General features: G+C 46.2%; 1 protein-coding gene across 1 annotated transcript in view; it reads left to right on the forward strand.

Moving 5' to 3' along the window:
• EDC4 (enhancer of mRNA decapping 4) overlaps window positions 1-18,593 on the forward strand; it is a 55,870-nt gene that overhangs the window by 8,457 nt on the left and 28,820 nt on the right. The window contains exons 4-7 of the mRNA XM_084644470.1: window positions 586-685; window positions 1,724-1,913; window positions 3,248-3,395; window positions 10,300-10,404. Coding sequence (XP_084500596.1) covers window positions 586-685; window positions 1,724-1,913; window positions 3,248-3,395; window positions 10,300-10,404 — 543 coding nt within the window. The remainder of the gene's footprint in view (window positions 1-585; window positions 686-1,723; window positions 1,914-3,247; window positions 3,396-10,299; window positions 10,405-18,593) is intronic.

The raw sequence follows: 18,593 nt of genomic DNA on the forward strand, positions 1-18,593 counted from the left end.
TGGCTCCCCTTGGCCACCTCTGGTGTGACAGGATGGGATGGAATCTGCCAGGCAATCTCACATGGAAGTGAGTGTATTTGCTGCCGTGACTCTCCTAGTCCCTCTTAGTTCCTTACTTTGCACCTATTGCAGGGGTGGCACTTACCAGGTTGGGCCAGGCCTCTGTGTGAGCCCTTTTTGGATCCCCAAGAAGGGAATCCTGAAGCCAGGGTGAAGCTGCCTCCACCCCAGGGACTGAATGGTGCCTTTATCCCAAACACCCTTTTCGTTGACTTTTAAGTGGGATCCCAGACTTGGCCTCAATCCCTTTGCTAGCATCATTCCACAGTAGAGAATCATAGTGGCAGTCACTCCAGTGTAAACAGCATTCCTCCCTGCAGGAGCAGGGACTCTTCAGCAGCTTCATTAGAAGTCTCTTCCTATGCTCAGGGCTGTAGTGCCCCGCTTCACTCTGAAATCCCACTGTGGAATAGCCAACTGCCAGCCAGAGCATTACCCTTTCCTCTTGTTTGGTGGCTTTATTGCAGATATTTCTGTTTCTTTCACTTTGCTTCAGCTAGTCTTTTATTTCTTTCCTCCATCTAGGTAAAAATACAGCCAGTAGCCAGGTATGACTGGGAGCAGAAATACTACTATGGCAACCTGATAGCTGTATCAAACTCCTACCTGGCGTATGCCATTAGAGGTGAGGACCAGTTCCTGCTGCTTCATGTGATCTGTATTGGGCTCCTCCTGCTTATTTCAGTTGTTACCAGTGCAACCTAACGCTAGCTCACCATTTCTGGTTCCCATATTGGGGGCATTATTGTGGGTCAGGTGGACTTGGGAGTAGGAGTAAGAGTCGTTGGAGTTAGAAATGTGAGACCGGCAAAAGCCCCGGTGGAGGCAGGGAGGAGCATGAGGGTGAAGCTGAGAGATTGTACTGGGATTAGCTGTGTCCCTAAGAGCGGACACTGTCCCAGGAAAAGGGGAGGAGGTGGGATGCGCCCTGCGGGACGGGTGCCTTGAAACCACAAGATTCAGTAAGGCTTGGGAATAGTGTAGGGAGCTGCACACTTCCAGGCTAGCGTGAAGGGAAACTAGGACATGTTTACGTGAGTTAGTCGCTGCAGATGCTGCTCCTGTCACTCTGCTCCCCCTGGGTTAAGATCTGGGTCCTGTTTGCTCTGGAGGTGGGGAGTTGTGAAACTGAAGGGAATCAAGCAGCAATGCCAGAGCTGGGAGTCCATAGAGACTTGATTCTATCCAGGGGAGCCCTTCTGCTGTAAACAAGCCTTTTTCCCTGGATAAGGACAGATACTCCTTGAGGACAGAGAGCAGCACAGACACACAGGATGAATTGATTTGCTTAAATTAAGACCAGTTGTGTCATTTAAGATAAACCTTAGAAGAAACAAGCTCCCAAAAAGGCAGGCACATTGCGAGGGTGTGGTACTAGTGCAATTTACAAGGAAAGATCAGCTTCTGCAGAACATGTGGAACAGGCTTCTGATCATCTGCAAGAGTGACGTCTCGTTGTGCCTGCGCTGTGGCCTTTCTCTCTGCCCTCACCCATCACTTGTTGGGATGGGCATGCTGACGGAGCTTGTCAATGTGCCTCGATACTGTCTGTTGGCCAGCAGGGATGCTGAAAACTGGAAGGTAGCTGCTGAGGCCAGAGGAAATCCTGTGAAGAAAAAGCCTGACAAGCATTGACTTCTCTTCTTTGTGTTCTCCTTTATAGGTGCCAGTAATGGCTCTGCTATGGTGCGGGTACTGAGCATCAGCACTGCCGAGCGGACCTTGCTGAAAGGATTTACGGGAGGCGTGGCAGACCTGGCTTTCGCCCATCTCAACTCCAACCAGCTGGCCTGCCTCGATGAGGCTGGCAACCTCTTTGTCTGGTGCCTGGCCATGGACAATGGGAAAATCCAGTATCTTATTGGAATAAACTCTGTGGGAGTATTTGTGTAGCAGCAACACACTGATGCAACAGCAAAGCTGGGCTCAATTTCAGGGCCTCTACAAAGGGACATTTTATCTGGTTTCCCTCTGTGTTTATCTCCTGTTTCCCTTCGAGCTTGGCAGGCAAGGAGCCTGGGTAGTCTTGCTCCTTCCATTAAGGATCACATGACAGTGTCCAACCAGTGAATGAGAGATGATAGAGCGGAGATAGGCCCCACGGGCCTTGAAAGTGAAGATGAGCAGCTTATGTTTGAGACAATGAAGAGGGGACCAGTGGAGGGATGCAAAGAGAGGGGTGATATGTTTGCGGCAGCATTCTGAATGGGTCTGAGCAGGGCAGGGTTGCATTTGTGAAGGCCAGAGGAAATAACCAAGATACAAGATGATGAGAGACTAGACAAGAGTTTGAGCTGTGTGTTCAGACAGGAGTAACTGGCAAAGAGGGGTTTCACCCAGGAGCCCCATGGACTCCTGGCTCGCCCAGGCGTACTACTCTGTGTTGTCATCTGAATCATGTTTAAAGTACACTGGCCTACAACTGTCTGGTTCTATCAGTGTTTTTCTGCTTCCATGGCTCTGGGAAAGAGGGCTGGGATGCTTACCCCAAAGCCAATCTTTATTGCTTTTTTTGGTCTGCTTGAAGTGAGTCACTGGATTTTAGTGTTATGAACCTCTTCCTTTCCTGACGGATATGAGTTACTTTTCCAGTGTTCCTGGGAAACACATTACTGTATACAGGAGGGTCACAATTTCCCAGCCTTATTGTTGATGTGTATAACTACTTCAAAATGAGGAGTGAGGGTGGCCAATGGCATATTGTGATTATTTAAAGTTCTACGTGTAGGTATATGAATTGGATCACTCTGTGTGATTGGGATGGCCTTCATGCATCTCTTTCCATTGTTTTTTCAAGCAATACCGCAGTGCTGGCTGAAATAATAAAACCAGAGCCAACTCAGATTCCAGCGCTACAAAACCAAAAACGCTTAGAATTTCTCTGATAACGTGCAACTGTGACCCTAATCTGTTTCTCTGTCGTGTCTGTCTGTCCATTCTTGTATGCAGACAATAAGTGAAATTTACAAGGATCTAAGTGTCACTTGTAAACATTACGTTCTTGCCAGTGGAGGTAAGCCGACCTGCCTTCCCGACCAAGGTTCTTGTAACTGGTTTCTGTGGCTAGTAATTCAGAACTAAAAAGCACTAATTGTTTTAGACATCACACAAGGATCCACCCTGAGAGGATTATATCTGAACTCTAGTAACAGACAGAACTGTGTGTCTTCCTTAACGTGGTGATTAGAGAGGAGATCTTGGTGAACATAAAACGACCTGAGGGCACCCCGCTGAACAGCTTCCGGAGAATCATATGGTGCCCCTTCATCCCAGACGAGAATGAGGAGAGCGGTGAAGAAGGCAGCCAAACGTTGGCATTGCTGCACGAGGACAGGGTAAGGAGGCCTGTGGGTCTTACTTGAAACGTTATCCCCTATTGTAATCCCAAGAGAGACTGTAATCCTCCTCTGGGTCCCTGGATTGAAATGCGGGTATGGTCACATGATGGGAATGTAATGGTTATGGACTACGCTGAATAGCAGAACCCTCCCATGTTAATGAACCATGTGTTCAGGAGAGGCTAGAATAGCAATGAGGGTGCTGCAGGTATGCGATAAGATACATTGGTAACGGCTATGCCTCTTCCTGACTTCTAGCCAGTGTTGTTAAACATTCACTATTGTGAACACAAAACAGAATTCAGGCTCTGGTGCCTTTGTAAAATAAATGGGGCCTTCTGCTGGATTCTGCCTTTCCTGTCACTTTGATTACAGTAAGCAGATGCTCTTGCTGACACAGACTGCATAGCGCATATGGCACTGTTCATAATAAAAATGTTGGAAAACCACAATTTAATTGAGCACCTAAAGTGTGCTCTGAGATGTGCAGGCATGGAAACCCATGGCCCCTTCCCCCAGGAGCAGAGTCAGAGGGGACGGAAGTGACATTAGCGTGAGGGTCCTTGTGTTTCAGGTTTGTTGTTGAACCTAAGTGAGTATGACGTGGTAGACAAACCAGACAGCTTCTGTTTAGAATCATGCTGGTTTCTAAATTAACCGTGGCCTCTGAGGGTATTGCTGTGATTAGTTCTGTGAAAAACCTTTGCTCGGCATGCAGTGACAATCAAAAAGCAAATGGGTTTAAGCTGTGTCAAAAAAGGCTAGAGAAGAGTACAGAAAATATTATGCCACTCTGCAGAGCAGGGGTAAAGCCTCTCCTTAAATACGAAATGTTCAATTCTCAACACTTCTTTTCAAAAAGGAAATATCAAAACAGAGAAGGGAACTCAGATTAGATGCATGAAATATTTCCACATGAGGGAGAATGAATACCAAACCATTTAGTTTAGAAAGCTGAATAAATGAGCCAAAGACCATGTTCAAAGAGCCTTAAAACTGCAAAGCGAAGGGTTCAGAAGTCAGGAAATGCCCAGACTAACTTTTCCCTGTGAATATGGGTTAGCAGGGTACATTAAATTACATGATTGCATTTCTCTGCCTGCTGAGTGCCCAGATGAGACAGTGAATGAGGTATGGCTGTGCAGTGAATGAGGCTGGAGCCCACAGCGCCCCCTGTGCACAGCAGAAAGTGAACAGTGTGTGGTGAATAAGGAAGGATGATCTTGTGGATGAGGCCCTGCTCTGAGTCTCAGAAGATGTGGCTTCAGTTCACACCTCTCAGATCTGGGCCAGATGCTTAATCTCTCTGGACAAGAGTTTCAGAAGTACCCAGTCATTTGGGGTGCCTAAATTCTTAAGTGCTTTAAGACACTCTGAAAGGACTTGATTTTCAGAAAGTCCTGCGCACCTGCCATTTGAAAATCAGGCCCTTTTAAAGTGTGTCAAGTTAGACACCCAAAACTTGAGGCTCCCACAATTGCAGCAGGTCACTTCTGAAAATCTTGGCCTCTAGGCCTCAGTTTCCCATCTGTAAATAGGGATAACACTTTCCTGCCTCACAGAAGCATTGAGAATAAATTCACTATGTGCTTGTTGAGAGACTCTCAAGCACTGCAGTGACAAGGTTATATCCATTCCTCGGATCATCCTAGTAGCCCTTCTCTGTACCTGTTCCAGTTTGAATTTATCCTTCTTAAACATGGGAGACCAGAACTGCATACAGTATTCCAGGTGAGGTCTCACCAGTGCCTTGTATAACGGTACTAAAACCTCCTTATCTCTACTGGAAATACCTTGCCTGATGCATCCCAAGACCGCATTTGCTTTTTTTCACGGCCATATTACATTGGTGGCTCACAATCATCCTATGATCAACCAATACCCCAAGGTCCTTTTCCTCCTCCGTTACTTCTAATTGATGCATCCCTAGCTTATAACTAAAATTCTTGTTATTAATCCCTAAATGCATAACCTTATACTTCTCACTATTAAATTTCATCGTATTACTATTACTCCAGTTTACAAGGTCATTCAGATCCTCCTGTAGGATATCCCTGTCCTTCTCTAAATTGGCAATACCGCCCAGCTTTGTATCATCCACAAACTTTATTAGCACACTCCCACTTTTTGTATCAAGGTCAGTAATAAAAAGATGAAATAAGATTGGTCCCAAAACCGATCCTTGAGGAACTGCACTGGTAACCTCCCTCCAGCCTGACAGTTCACCTTTCAGTAGGACCCGTTGTAGTCTCCCCTTTAACCAATTCCTTATCCACCTTTCAATTTTCCTATTGATCCCCATCTTATCCAATTTAACTAATAATTCCGCATGTGGCACCGTATCAAACGCCTTACTGAAATCTAGGCAAATTAGATCCACTGCGTTTCCTTTGTCTAAAAAATCTGTTACTTTCTCAAAGAAGGAGATCAGGTTGGTTTGGCACGATCTACCTTTTGTAAAACCATGTTGTATTTTGTCCCATTTACCATTGACTTCAATGTCCTTAACTACCTTCTCCTTCAAAATTTTTTTCCAAGACCTTGCATACTATAGATGTCAAACTAACAGGCCTATAATTACCCGGATCACTTTTTTTCCCTTTCTTAAAAATAGGAACTATGTTAGCAATTCTCCAATCATACGGTACAACCCCTGAGTTTACAGATTCATTAAAAATTCTTGCTAATGGGATTGCAATTTCATGTGCCAATTCCTTTAATATTCTTGGATGAAGATTATCTGGGCCCCCCGATTTAGTCCCATTAAGCTGTTTGAGTTTCGCTTCTACCTCAAATATGGTAATGTCTACCTCCATATCCTCATTCCCATTTGTCATGATTCCATTATCCCTAAGATCCTCTTTAGTCTTATTAAAGACTGAGGCAAAGTATTTGTTTAGATATTGGGCCATGCCTAGATTATCCTTGACCTCCATTCCATCCTCAATGTTTAGCGGTCCCACTTCTTCTTTCTTTATTTTCTTCTTATTTATATGGCTATGGAACCTTTTACTATTGGTTTTAATTCCCTTTGCAAGGTCCAACTCTACTTGACTTTTAGCCTGTCTCACTTTATCCCTACATGTTCTGACCTCAATAAGGTAGCTTTCCTTGCTGATCCCTCCCTTCTTCCACTCCCTGTATGCTTTCTGCTTTTCCTTAATCACCTCTCTGAGATGCTTGCTTATCCAGCTTGGTCTACAACTCCTGCCTATGAATTTTTCCCCTTTCTTGGGATGCAGGCTTCCGATAACTTCTGCAGCTTTGATTTAAAATAATCCCAGGCCTCCTCTACCTTTAGATCCATAAATTCTTCAGACCAATCCACTTCCCTAACTAATTTCCTTAATTTTTGAAAGTCAGCCCTTTTGAAATCAAAAACCCTAGCTGCAGATTTATTTTTGTTAATCCTTCTGTTCAGTTTGAACTGAATTAGCTCATGATCACTTGAACTAAGATTATCCCCTACAACCATTTCTTCTATGAGGTCCTCACTACTCACCAAAACCAACTCTAAAGTGGCATCCCCTCTAGTCGGTTCAGCAACTACTTGATGAAGGAATCCATCAGCTAACACATCTAGGAAAATCTGAGCCCTATTATTATTACTACCACTCGTCCTCCAGTCTATATCTGCGAAGTTAAAGTCTCCCATGATCACGCAGTTTCCATTAGTATTTACTTCATTAAAAACATTAAAGAAGGCTCTATCCATATCCAGATTAGATCCCAGCGGTCTATAGCACACCCCAAGCACTATCCCAGGGGAGACTGTAATAGTTTTCTTCCCCAATGTAATTTTTGCCCAGACAGACTGTCTTATCCATTTCATCGCTTCTTATTTCTTTACATTCTACCTCATCATTGATCTACAATGCTACTCCACCACCTTTACCTTTATTTCGATCTTTCCTAAATAGCACATACCCTTCAATACCTGTAGCCCAGTCATGACGACTATTCCACCCTGTTTCTGTTCTCCCTAGAATATCTGGTTTCACTTCCTGCACCAGTAGCTCTAGTTCCTCCATTTTGTTACCTAGGCTCCTCGCATTAGTGTACAAACATCTTAATTTTTGCTGTTTGGCCTCGCTCACATTCTGTACCCTATTAGGCACGGTCATTCTACAGCCCGTATAACCTATTAGACTGGTATCTACACTGCCCTTCCACCTACCCACGGCTGTATCCTCTCTTACTTCGTTTTCTTTCCTCTCAATGCTAAAATCCGGTGTGGAGATTACCTGGACATCTCCCAACCATCTCCCCCAAATTCCTAGTTTAAAGCTCTCTTAATCAGTTGTGCCAGCCTCCATCCTAGAAGTCTATTTCCTTCCCTACTCAGATGAAGTCCATCCCGAGAGAACTGTCCTCTGTCCATGAATGCCTCCCAGTGGCCATACATCCCAAAGCCCTCCTTATAGCACCACTGCCTAAGCCATCTGTTGATAGTCATAATCTTGTCACACCTTTGTTGCCCTTCTCTAAGAATAGGCAGAATCCCACTAAAGATCACCTGAGCTCTATTTCCTTAAGCGTCTTCCCCAGCCTAGCATAGTCTCCCTTCATACTTTCCAGCGAGAATCTAGCCGCATCATTTGTTCCCATATGAAGGATAATTAGGGGATTCTTTCCTGCTCCCTTTAGAATCCTTTTCAACGTCAGGTCTACATCCCGTATCTTAGCACCTGGAAGACAGCACATCCTCCTATTCTCTGGATCAGCTCTGGTTACAGGCCTGTCTATTCTTCTCAGTAAAGAGTCCCCAATCACATAGACCTGCCTTTTCCTGGTGACGGTGCTATTCTCCAGTCTATCTACTGTTCCCTCTGGCTGCAAGTTCTTTCCATTCCTATTCTCCCTTGTCATCCTCCTTAACCCATCCTGTATCCTCCTGGGGCTCATATTTGGTGTAGTCTCCATTAACTCTTCTGCTTTTCCTATAGGACTAGCTGCTCTTCTCTTCTTCCTTGCCCTTCCACCTTCAGGGACCACCTGCTGAGCCCCTTCTTTATTTTCCAACTCTGCAAACCTATTCTTGAGCTCTATTTCTCCTTCACTAGCCCGTCTTTTCCTCTGCCTGGTTCTTTTAGTCACATGCTTCCACTGACCACTTTCCACACCCAGTCTCCCCTCAGAATTCCCCAGTCCTGCTTCCGTCTGCAAGTCTGAGCTTTTCCCTTCAGATACCTCATGTCTTTGCTCCATAATCTGCTCAAACCCCTTCCTAAACTCAACCAGACTTTCCACCTGATCTAGGTCTCTTTGAAACAGGACTAGATGGAAGCACATTAACCAGCTGTTTGTGTATGTCAGCAGGGTCCACATGGATTGTTAGTCTGTGGCAGACTAGTGCATGTTACGTTCGCACCCCCGCTTACTGCAAACTAAATGTTCATGTAGAGAAGCTCTCAGAGTGGATTCCTTGGATAGGAGTCTCATCTACAGTCTGCTGCTAGGTAGGGTCTTATGGACCATGCTCAGCATTGATCTAATAGATGGAGTAACCCACACATCAGTGAAAAGCGCAGATGGCACGGAATGGGAAGAAGCTGTGAACGAGAAGTATGTCGGAGAACTAATCTAGGGCTAGAGAGACTAGAAACACAGGCAGAAATTAATGTGAGACACAAGCGGGTGGGGGAATGCAGCTAATACATCAAGGGAAAAATAAACACCTCCTCCTCTCTAGAGGAATTCCTCTGGAAAGCAGCAACACCAAATGGCCCTTAGGATGGCAGAGGGCAGCAAGCAAAGCACGGATCTGCAGTGTGGTAGGGCAACGAAAAAGCACATACAGCTTTGGGCTGTATGTGGAGAGGCATCGTGACACTGTCCTTTTAAAACAGCTAAATCCATAGAGCTTGGCAATGAAGGGAATATAATAGTTGAGGGGTGGGAAAGCCAAGGAAAGAGCATGAGTGACCCGTAGAGCATAATAAAAACAGCGGGATTAAGTTACTAGGAAAATAAAGGCTTCGTATCTGGAGAAACATTTCACTAGCAGAAAGTTATCAGGCTACAAAGGAAAGGGGTGGGAATCCGCCACTTGGGACACTACTAGTGCTGTCTAACTGTAAAATGTACAGTAGAGAATAATCCTGGTGGGCCGGATGGGATGGACTAGGCCAGTCTTTCTCTGATTCCTGTGCTTTGGTCTCTGCTTTTTCCACGTACTATGGTGGTTAAGTCCCCATTGCTAAAAGAACCCTTCTTAAGCACTCAAGTTAGTTACGCTGCAAAACCTGATTGATTTCCAAGGTCGTACCTAGTTTAGCTGATCTCCAGGTTCTTCAGTCACAGCAGCAATGAAAAATCAGAAAAGGAACTGAATGCTTGGCTACTGGGGCTTCACTGGGTCCAAATCTGCCCCCATGCACAGTGCTGAGGAGGAGCAATCTGCCCATGCACGCAGGGCACTCAGAAAACTGGGCTGCTTGAGTCTGATGTTGTCTTGCCCACCACAGATGTCAGGGCAGAGGGCACCATCTAACTTATATAAGGGGCACCTGTGCTGAGGATTGTCCCCTTGCCCTGCACCCTCTTCAGAGTCCCTGCACTAGGCTGATAGGTTCTTCTGACTGATGCTCTCCAGGCACTGAGCACAGCGCAGGGATATGGGACCAAACTTGGATTCCCCTACATGACCAAGCTTTTGTTGCCCCTAGGCCTCTGAGGCTGCTGCATGAGGCTGGATGCATCATTGCTGTGCCCAAAAGCTGTTTTGTGTTTGTGTAGTTCTGAGTGAATATATTGCATGGGGCCCAGTGCTGCACTGGCCAGAGGTGGCAGCTGGACGAGAGGGTTTATGGCAGCTGTGACTGTTAAAAGGAGCTGGGGAGGTTTCAGGCACTGGCCTGCAGGCATGCACATGTACTCATTTCTCCTTGTTCTCCTCCAGGCAGAGGTTTGGGATCTGGATATTATCCGAGCCAACAACAGTTCCTGGCCAGTGGAGGTAACTAACATCAAAGAGGGCTTCATTGTGGTGAAAGGCCATAGCACGGTAAGAGCACTACTGCCTGTTGTTATCTAGAGCCCTCTGTCCTCTCTGGAACTTGGGTTCCCTCTGGTGGATGATCTTCTCAGAAGAGCAGTGTGGGGACAGGCGAGTCACTGACACACCAAAGCCGATCGCTGGAGCACTCTCCATGTCATTTTCAGTCTCTTTGGCATATCTTGAACCGTTAGCTCCCTCAACTTACTGAGTTGGACTGTTACCCACCTTAAATAAAGATGATGCAGCCCTGGGCTGCTGTCGGTGACTTAAAGTTGAATGAACGTCTCTGCCGCTGCCGAGCTGCTGAGTCATCTGTCTGGCATTACTGAACATTGCAACATAAATACCTACATTCATATCGCTTGATGAAATCAAAGGCAAGCAGGGATGTGATCATGTCCTTAGCTCCTTATGCCCTTGGGTCCTCATATGCATTGCCTGTGGGGCTGGTAGGAGCAGGAACTTCCAGGAGACAGACACCTGCCATGCCTTTCATAATGGAGAGGCTGGGCTGTCACTTCTATAGTCTGTCTTTCAGGACAAGCTCATTTGCAGCTTGAGGCTGCGAGTCACCAAGCAATATGGTGGGGACACAGTCGTTCCTTGAAACACGACAGTGTTTAGTGGCTCAGCCATTTTCAGGAGAGTCCAATTTTCCTGCAGTTTCTTCTTACGGGCTTAATGGGCAGTTCTGCAAATGTCAGAGAGAGAGACCGGTGAGCCTGCATCTCAAAGCAACGTTAATTTTTGTTACAGCCAAACCAGCCAAAAGCCACCTCTGGAGAAATGCTGTGTTGGCCCATAAATGCTTTGGCTGCTGCAGACAATCAAAGGACAAATTATTTACCCAATGGCTCTTGTGGAGCATGGTACTTAGTCCTTTTGTGTGGATCTCTGTGATTACCTTAGAAGTGTGCGACTTACCAGGTAGACCCTCAAAGCTCAGCTGCCCTGGGAGTGTAAAAAGGCATTCAGGCTCTTTGGCTTTTGCCTTCTCAACAGCAGCATCTCTTCTGATGCTCTCACACTTACCTTTCACCTTCTCAGACAGAATGGGGGAACTATGACAACAGGAAGGATAAGAATGTACATATAGGAAAAGTTATGAACTCAGTTTGGCAGACTTCATTATATGTGGTCTTTGGGGACCCTTGTCCTACCCTTGCAAGGAGCTGAATAGGATCAAAGGGTCTCTTTCATCTCTGACTTCTGTATCACATGGGGCTTAGTTCCCATTAAACTACAGTCAATTTCTGAAATTATAGGAATGCAGAAAACTAATTACACTGTAAGGGATTGCTGTCAATGTGTATAAGGTGCATCATTCGTAATTGTGCATATATAAGATTTTCAAAGGTATCAGAATGACTTGGGAGCCATTCCCATTGAAAGTCACTTAGGTGCTTTCAAAAAACCCATCCGTAGACCATGAGTGTAATTTAAGATTCACAAATCCTATTCATGATATTTCTAAAGGGTTGTCTAAGCACCAGGTACAGTTTTAGCTATATGGGAATAGTTTTGCTGGTACAACTGCTAGTGTGGGTGCAGTTATACTGGGAAAGCTTATTTCTGAGAAATGAAGAAGACACTGCCTGCTGATTGAGGCTGACGTGTGTGGGGGGGTGTCTCCCCAGCTGGGATCTGTGTGGGGTCTCATGGCCTTCTCCAGATGTTTAGTAAGTCTTTGCTCTCATTTCACCTTTCACTCAGTATGGAGAGTGAAACCATTAGAATCTGGAAAGGAATAACAATGAATGAGTTTGGTTTCACTCTCCATACTGAGTGAAAGGTGAAAAGTAAATAAAATTGCATCACTGGGGGAAAGTAAATGAGAATTGTACAATTTCTTTGAGGGATGGTCCCCATGTGTATTCCACCCGTGGGTACACACGCGCACCACGTGCCTGAGATCTTTAGAAAGCCGTGTCCGTTGGTCTTCACATGCGCAGTTGTTCTCCTTGTGCTCTGAACCGAGGGCATAAGGGGTGGTGCGGACCGGGACCTCTCCAGTTCCTTCTGACCGCCGCATGGCCTGAGTCAGAATCTTCTGCGTCCACAGCTGCTTACTTTGACTGCTTCAGTCTGTGAATATTGTAAATAGTTTCAGTATTCTTTTAGTCTTAAGTATGAGTGTAGGTCGGTAGCTGTTTTCCCCCCACTTCAGGGAAATGCTTCCCAGGAGACTAGGATTAGGCCCAGAGTACCAAGGTTTAAGAATTGCGTGTTCTGCCCCAGCTCCTTTTCAATGAGCAAGGAACACCAACACTGCCTTTACTGACTAGACTAGGCTCACATCTCAGCTAAGTGCAGTATGGGCTGCTCATTCCCTCCCAGAACTCATGAGGGTCGAGAGCAAAGACGTACTAAACATCTGGAGAAGGCCATGAGACCCCATGCAGATCCCAGCTGGGGAGACACCCCCCCACCCACCCCCCCCCACGCGCGCACCACATCAGCTTCAATGAGCAGGCAGTGCCCTTCAAAGCGCAAGCTCGGGAGTTGAGGACAAGACTTCTAAGCCTAAGGAGAAGGTGTCTCATGAGAGTAAGGAGCACTCTCACAAGCATAGAGACAAGTTCTCTGCTTCCGGAGCTGACCTGAAGAAAAGAGATCCCTCCTTGACTCCTCAGAGTCGGGGGAGTCCCCTCACGCAGGGGTCCTAAAGATTTAGTCCTGAGTAAATCTCCTCAGCAGGAGAAAGTTGCACAAAGGAGCACACATCCGTCGGTTCTGGGTCCAGTGTGCAAACTAAAGATAGACATCCCACGCTGGTCCCTTCAACATCCAGATCAGACTATGTGCCAATATCATCATGTCCCCAGAGGGATCCGACTTCCACTGTGACCAGAGAAGCACTGGATCCAATGGCTCCACCAAGTGACTCACCCTGTACCCTGGGGCAGTCTGAGACCTACGTTTCCCCAAAGGACATTTTTGCTCTCCCCTGTCCTCACTCCCATTTCCTCTTTATTCAGACACGCAGTTCTTCCCATGGAAGAAGCTATTCTGAGGACATAGAGCCGCTCTCCTTTCCCACCCGCGAGCCTGAGTACCCAGCCATTGGTATTGTCAGCTTCGCTGGTAGCTTAGGATTCAGCTTTTTCATCTGATGAGTCAGAGGTTCCAGAAGAGCCCCTAGCCTGCCATTCAGAAACGGGGCTGGACAGAAGCCCTAGGAGATGAGGGTTCTGTTTGCCGATCAGATGACTTTGCAAGAGACAGGTGGTACCCAGTGCCATGGGATCCTCCTCAGCTGGCTGATCCTTCATGCTGGCGTTATTGGTTCCTGTAGGATCTCTGCTCTAGGCAGCTGGGATCACTACATGAGCCTTACTTGCCATTTCTTGGCCAGCACCAACTGGCCCCATCAGAGTTTGCGGAAGACAAAGTTGAACCGGATCCGACTAGTTCAACTGTTCTGGGAGCAACTTCATCAACTTCCCCAGATGAGGCAGTTACCCCATCTCCATCTGACACGTACAGGCAATATCAGGAACTCCTTCAAAGGGTGGTGTCTGAGCTCCAAATGCAGCTTGAAGAAGTTGAGGAGCCCCTATGTAGATTGCTGGACATCTTGCAATCCACGGGTCCCAGTTAGGCAACCCTCCCAGTTAACGAGGCCATCATGGATCCAGCTAGAACAGTGTGGCACACTTCTGCTTTCTGTGCTCCTACCCCAAAGAGGGTTGAGAAGCTCTACTTTGTTCCATCTAAGCGGAGGCAGAGTTTCTATTCTCAAATTCTGTGATGGCACAGGGAGTCACCAAAAGATCCAGGCTGCAACACCCCTGTCAACACCCCTGTCACTCTGAACTCTAGGGTACAGATCTGGGGACCTGCATGAAAGACCCCTTAAGCTTATTCTTACCAGCTTAGGTTAAAAACTTCCCCGAGGTACAAACTTTGCCTTGTCCTTGAACCCTATGCTGCCACCACCAAGCGTGTTAAACAAAGAACAGGGAAAGAGCCCATTTGGAGACGCCTTCCCCCCAAGCCCTACACCCCCTTTCCTGGGGAAGGCTTGATAAAAATCCTCACCAATTTGTACAGGTGAACACAGACCCAAACTCTTGGATCTTAAGAACAATGAAAAATCAATCAGGTTCTTAAAAGAATTTTAATTAAAGAAAAGGTAAGAGAACCATCTCTGTAAAATCAGGATGGTAAATACCTTACAGGGTAATCAGATTCAAAACATAGAGAATCCCTCTAGGCAAAACCTTAAGTTACAAAAAGACACAAAAACAGGAATATCCATTCCATTCAGCACAGCTTATTTTAGCAGCCATTTAACAAAAAGAAATCGAACGCATTTCTAGCTAGATTACTTACTAAATTAACAGAGTTTCTGAGATTGCATTCCTGATCTGTTCCCGGCAAAAGCATCACACAGACAGACAGACACCCTTTGTGTCCCCCCCTCCAGCTTTGAAAGTATCTTGTCTCCTCATTCGTCATTTTGGTCAGGTGCCAGGGAGGTTATCTTAGCTTCTTAACCCTTTACAGGTGAAAGGGTTCTGCCTCTGGCCAGGAGGGATTTTATAGCACTGTATACAGAAAGGTGGTTACCCTTCCCTTTATTTTTATGAGACCCCCAAAACTGCACCCTTGGACAAGGTGCCTGTCATACAGCTCAACCTCCTAGGGAGAACGGTCTTCTCTGCCTTTCTCCAATTTAGAATTTCAAATGATCAGGCCCTTCTAGCTAAATACAACTTCACTAATTATGCAACATTGTTGGATTTTAAAGAAACACTCCCTCAGGAAAATAGAACTCAGTTCCAGTCCTTGCTTGATGAAGGAAAATTAGTGGCCAAAACACTCTACAGGCTGCAGTAGATGCTGTGGACACAGCATCCAGAGAGATTGTTACAGCCATTGTCTTGAGGAACGATTCCTGGTTACAATGCTCAGGTTTCCCTAGAAAGGTGCAGAGTACCATTCGAGATCTGCCCTTTGATATAGTTAACCTGTTCAGTGATAAGACGGATGATTCCTTCCACACTCTGAAGGACTTGAGGACAATGTTTTGTTCTCTGGATAGCTGTACACCTGCTCTGAAGAGGCAGTATCACAGCGCAAGACACCTCAACAATTTTACTACTAATGCTCCCAGGAATCATCAATCAAACAATAGAGGTTCAAAGGTCCAGGTACACTGCTCCTGCAACATCTATTGCCACAGCTCACTCTAACCCACAGCCAAGGGATTTATTTTGATGGGACTGTTTCGACCCACATCCCTTTATTGATGCCACTTCATCCTGTCCCTCAGTTTTTTGGAGGCTTCCTTTTCCAATTTGCCCACACTGGACAGCTTTAACAGACAAATGTGTGCTAGAAATTATTCACTACCAGACATCTGATTGAGTTTGTCAACCTCTTCCTGGTCCATTTTCAGGGACCAGTCTCACAAGGAAATTCTGTGTCAAGAAGGGGACTCTCTTCTCCACCAGGGAGCCACAGAGGAGTTCCGTCTCAACTTGAAGGGAAAAGATTCTACTCCCCATACTTCTTAGTCCCCAAAAAGAATGGGGGATGGAGGCTAATTCTTGACTCACAGACTCTAAGGCCAGAAGGGACCATCATGATCATCTAGTCTGAACTCCTGCACATTGCAGGCCACAGAACTTCATCCACCCACTGCTGAAATAGACTCCTAACCTCTATGCCAACTAACTATAATTATCTAAAATTCTAGATGGCATCAATGATCCCCTCTCTGGAAGACGGCACCTGATTCGCGGCTCTTGACATGGAAGATGCATAATTTCACATAGACATTCCCTCATCCCTCAGAAGGGTCCTCAAGTTCTTCCTTTGTCAAGTCCATTATCAAGTCAGAGCTCTTCCATTCTGGCTAGCTACCACACCCAGAGTCTTTACAAAAGTCTTTTCAGTGGTGGCAGCTTGGATGAGGAGAAACCAGTTTACCATCTTCCCATTCCTCAGCAGCTGGTTTCTGACAAGCAGATTGTACAAGGAAATCCAGTTTATCAACCAATTCCTGCTCCAGCTACTAACTTCCATAGGAATTTGTGTCAACCATGAAAAGTCCACTTTGACCCCACAAGGTCCATAAACTTCATACGAGCAACCTTGGACTCGACTACAAGTGCCTGTCTACCTATCGAGAGATTCCATGCCATGGGGCGATCTTGTACAAGAGGTCACTCTTAGACTCCAGTCAGAACTTGCCCTTTCCCTTCTCAGCCGCATGGCCTCATGCGCATACGAGATGCCATTTGCCAGGCTCCATCTCCATTGGCTGCAAACCTGGCTTCAGTCCATCTACTCACCAGAAAAAGTCATCAACAATGCCAAAGGAACAATTCTGGCCTCTCTCATCTGGCAGACAATGCCGGAGAAAGTTTGAGTAGGGGCTCCTTCCCCACACCAATACCCAAAGTGACTATCTTTATCGATGCCTCCCTCTTAGGTTGTGGAGCTCATATGAAAGATCATACTGCACATGGCTTGTGGACCTCTCAGGAGTCCAAGATCCATATCAGTTTCCTGGAACTCAGAGTTGTCCATCGGGCCTGCAACACTTCCCTCCAACTCTTCCGATCTCGGCACATCCAGACAATGTCGGACAATATGGTGACTGTTTTCTATATAAACAAGCAAGGGGGGACAAGATCCCTCCTTCTGTATGTAGACCGTTAACCTCTGGAATTGAGGTATCAGATATCTCGTAGTCCTTTCTGAAGCATGTTTACAAGGGCTGCAGAACTCCCTAACAGCAGACATTTTTCCACAGACCAGGAATGGGAGAGTCACAATTCAGTCCTGAACAAAGTCTTCACCTGCTGGAAAATGCCATCTTAGGCCTCACAGGTGAACAAAAAACTTCCCCAGTACTGCTCCAGGGCAGCGCTAGGCAGCGGCTCAAAGGGAGACTCTTCTGCTACAATGGAGGGATCACTCCAGGTCTGCTTTTCCTCCCATCCTATTCATACCACAGGTCCTGTGGAAAATCCGTTACAACAGGGCTCAAGTCATCCTTATTGCACCCAACTGGCAGAGACTGTTCTGATTCACAGACCTACTGAGACTTTCAGCCTGTCCGCCCATCAACATTCAACCATTTCTGGGCCTGCTAATGCAACACAACAGCACCTTTCCAGGCCGCCATTCTGGGACCACTGCAACTCAAGACCTGGTATTTGGATGGGCATCAAGATGTAGAGTGTTCATTTTCCAGGACAGTTCAATCCATCCTCAACCAAAGCTGGAAGGGTGCTACCAGGAAATGCTATTCAGCCAAGTGGGAGCGATTCTCCTCTTGGGCACAACACCAGTTATCTCCAGAGTCCACTGGGATTTCTGCTATTCTAGAATATCTACTTACCCTTAAAACATTTGTTCTTAGCTTACAGGCCACTTGCGGCCCAGTCAAAACACAACTGTGGCCCATGTGACATCCTCAGGGCCATACAGGTAGTGCATATATTGTGTGGATGTGGTCCACATAACACACAGAGAGCTGCATATGCAGCCCATAATGGTAAATAGGTTGAGAACCACTGCCTTAAGACTTTGGGTCTCTCTGTTAGTTCTCTGCAGATTCATTTCGGAGCAATCTGTGCTTTTCATCCCCCTATCGACAGCCACACTAACTTCACTCATCCCACAATGACTAGATTCCTGAAACGATTTCTTAGATCCTTCTCACCATTGGTAAAGCCCAACACCTCAATGGGATGGCAACCTCATTCTTTCGTCTCTCACCAAACGTCCCTTCAGTCACATGTGCTGTGTCCTACTTCTTGCTGAAAGTTGCCTTCCTAGTTGCCATCACATCAGCCAGAAGTATCAATGAGCTGGGAGCAGGCCTACCATACACCACCTTCCATAAAGAGGAGGTCTTTCTTTGCACTCTCCCCCGCACCACCAATTCACCCTAAAGCAATTTCAGAGTTTCACATGAGTCAAACCATCCACTTATCAACATTTTTTCTGAAACCGTATGCTTCTGATGAGGAGAGGACCCTTCATTCTCTGAACATCTGAAGAGCACTGGTCTTTTATCTGAAAAGAACAAAAGCTCTTAGACACCTAGTCTTTTAGTTACCATAACAGAGGGTTCTGGGGTTCAAGCTGTATCTGCGCAAACTTTCTAAGTGGATCTCTGGCTACTTTATCCTTTGCTACCAACTAGCTCACGTTCCCTGACCCCCAGAGGGGGT

The sequence above is a fragment of the Lepidochelys olivacea genome, assembly GCF_965140295.1.
Source record: "Lepidochelys olivacea isolate rLepOli2 genome assembly, chromosome: 12".
Classification (NCBI taxonomy): domain Eukaryota; kingdom Metazoa; phylum Chordata; order Testudines; family Cheloniidae; genus Lepidochelys; species Lepidochelys olivacea.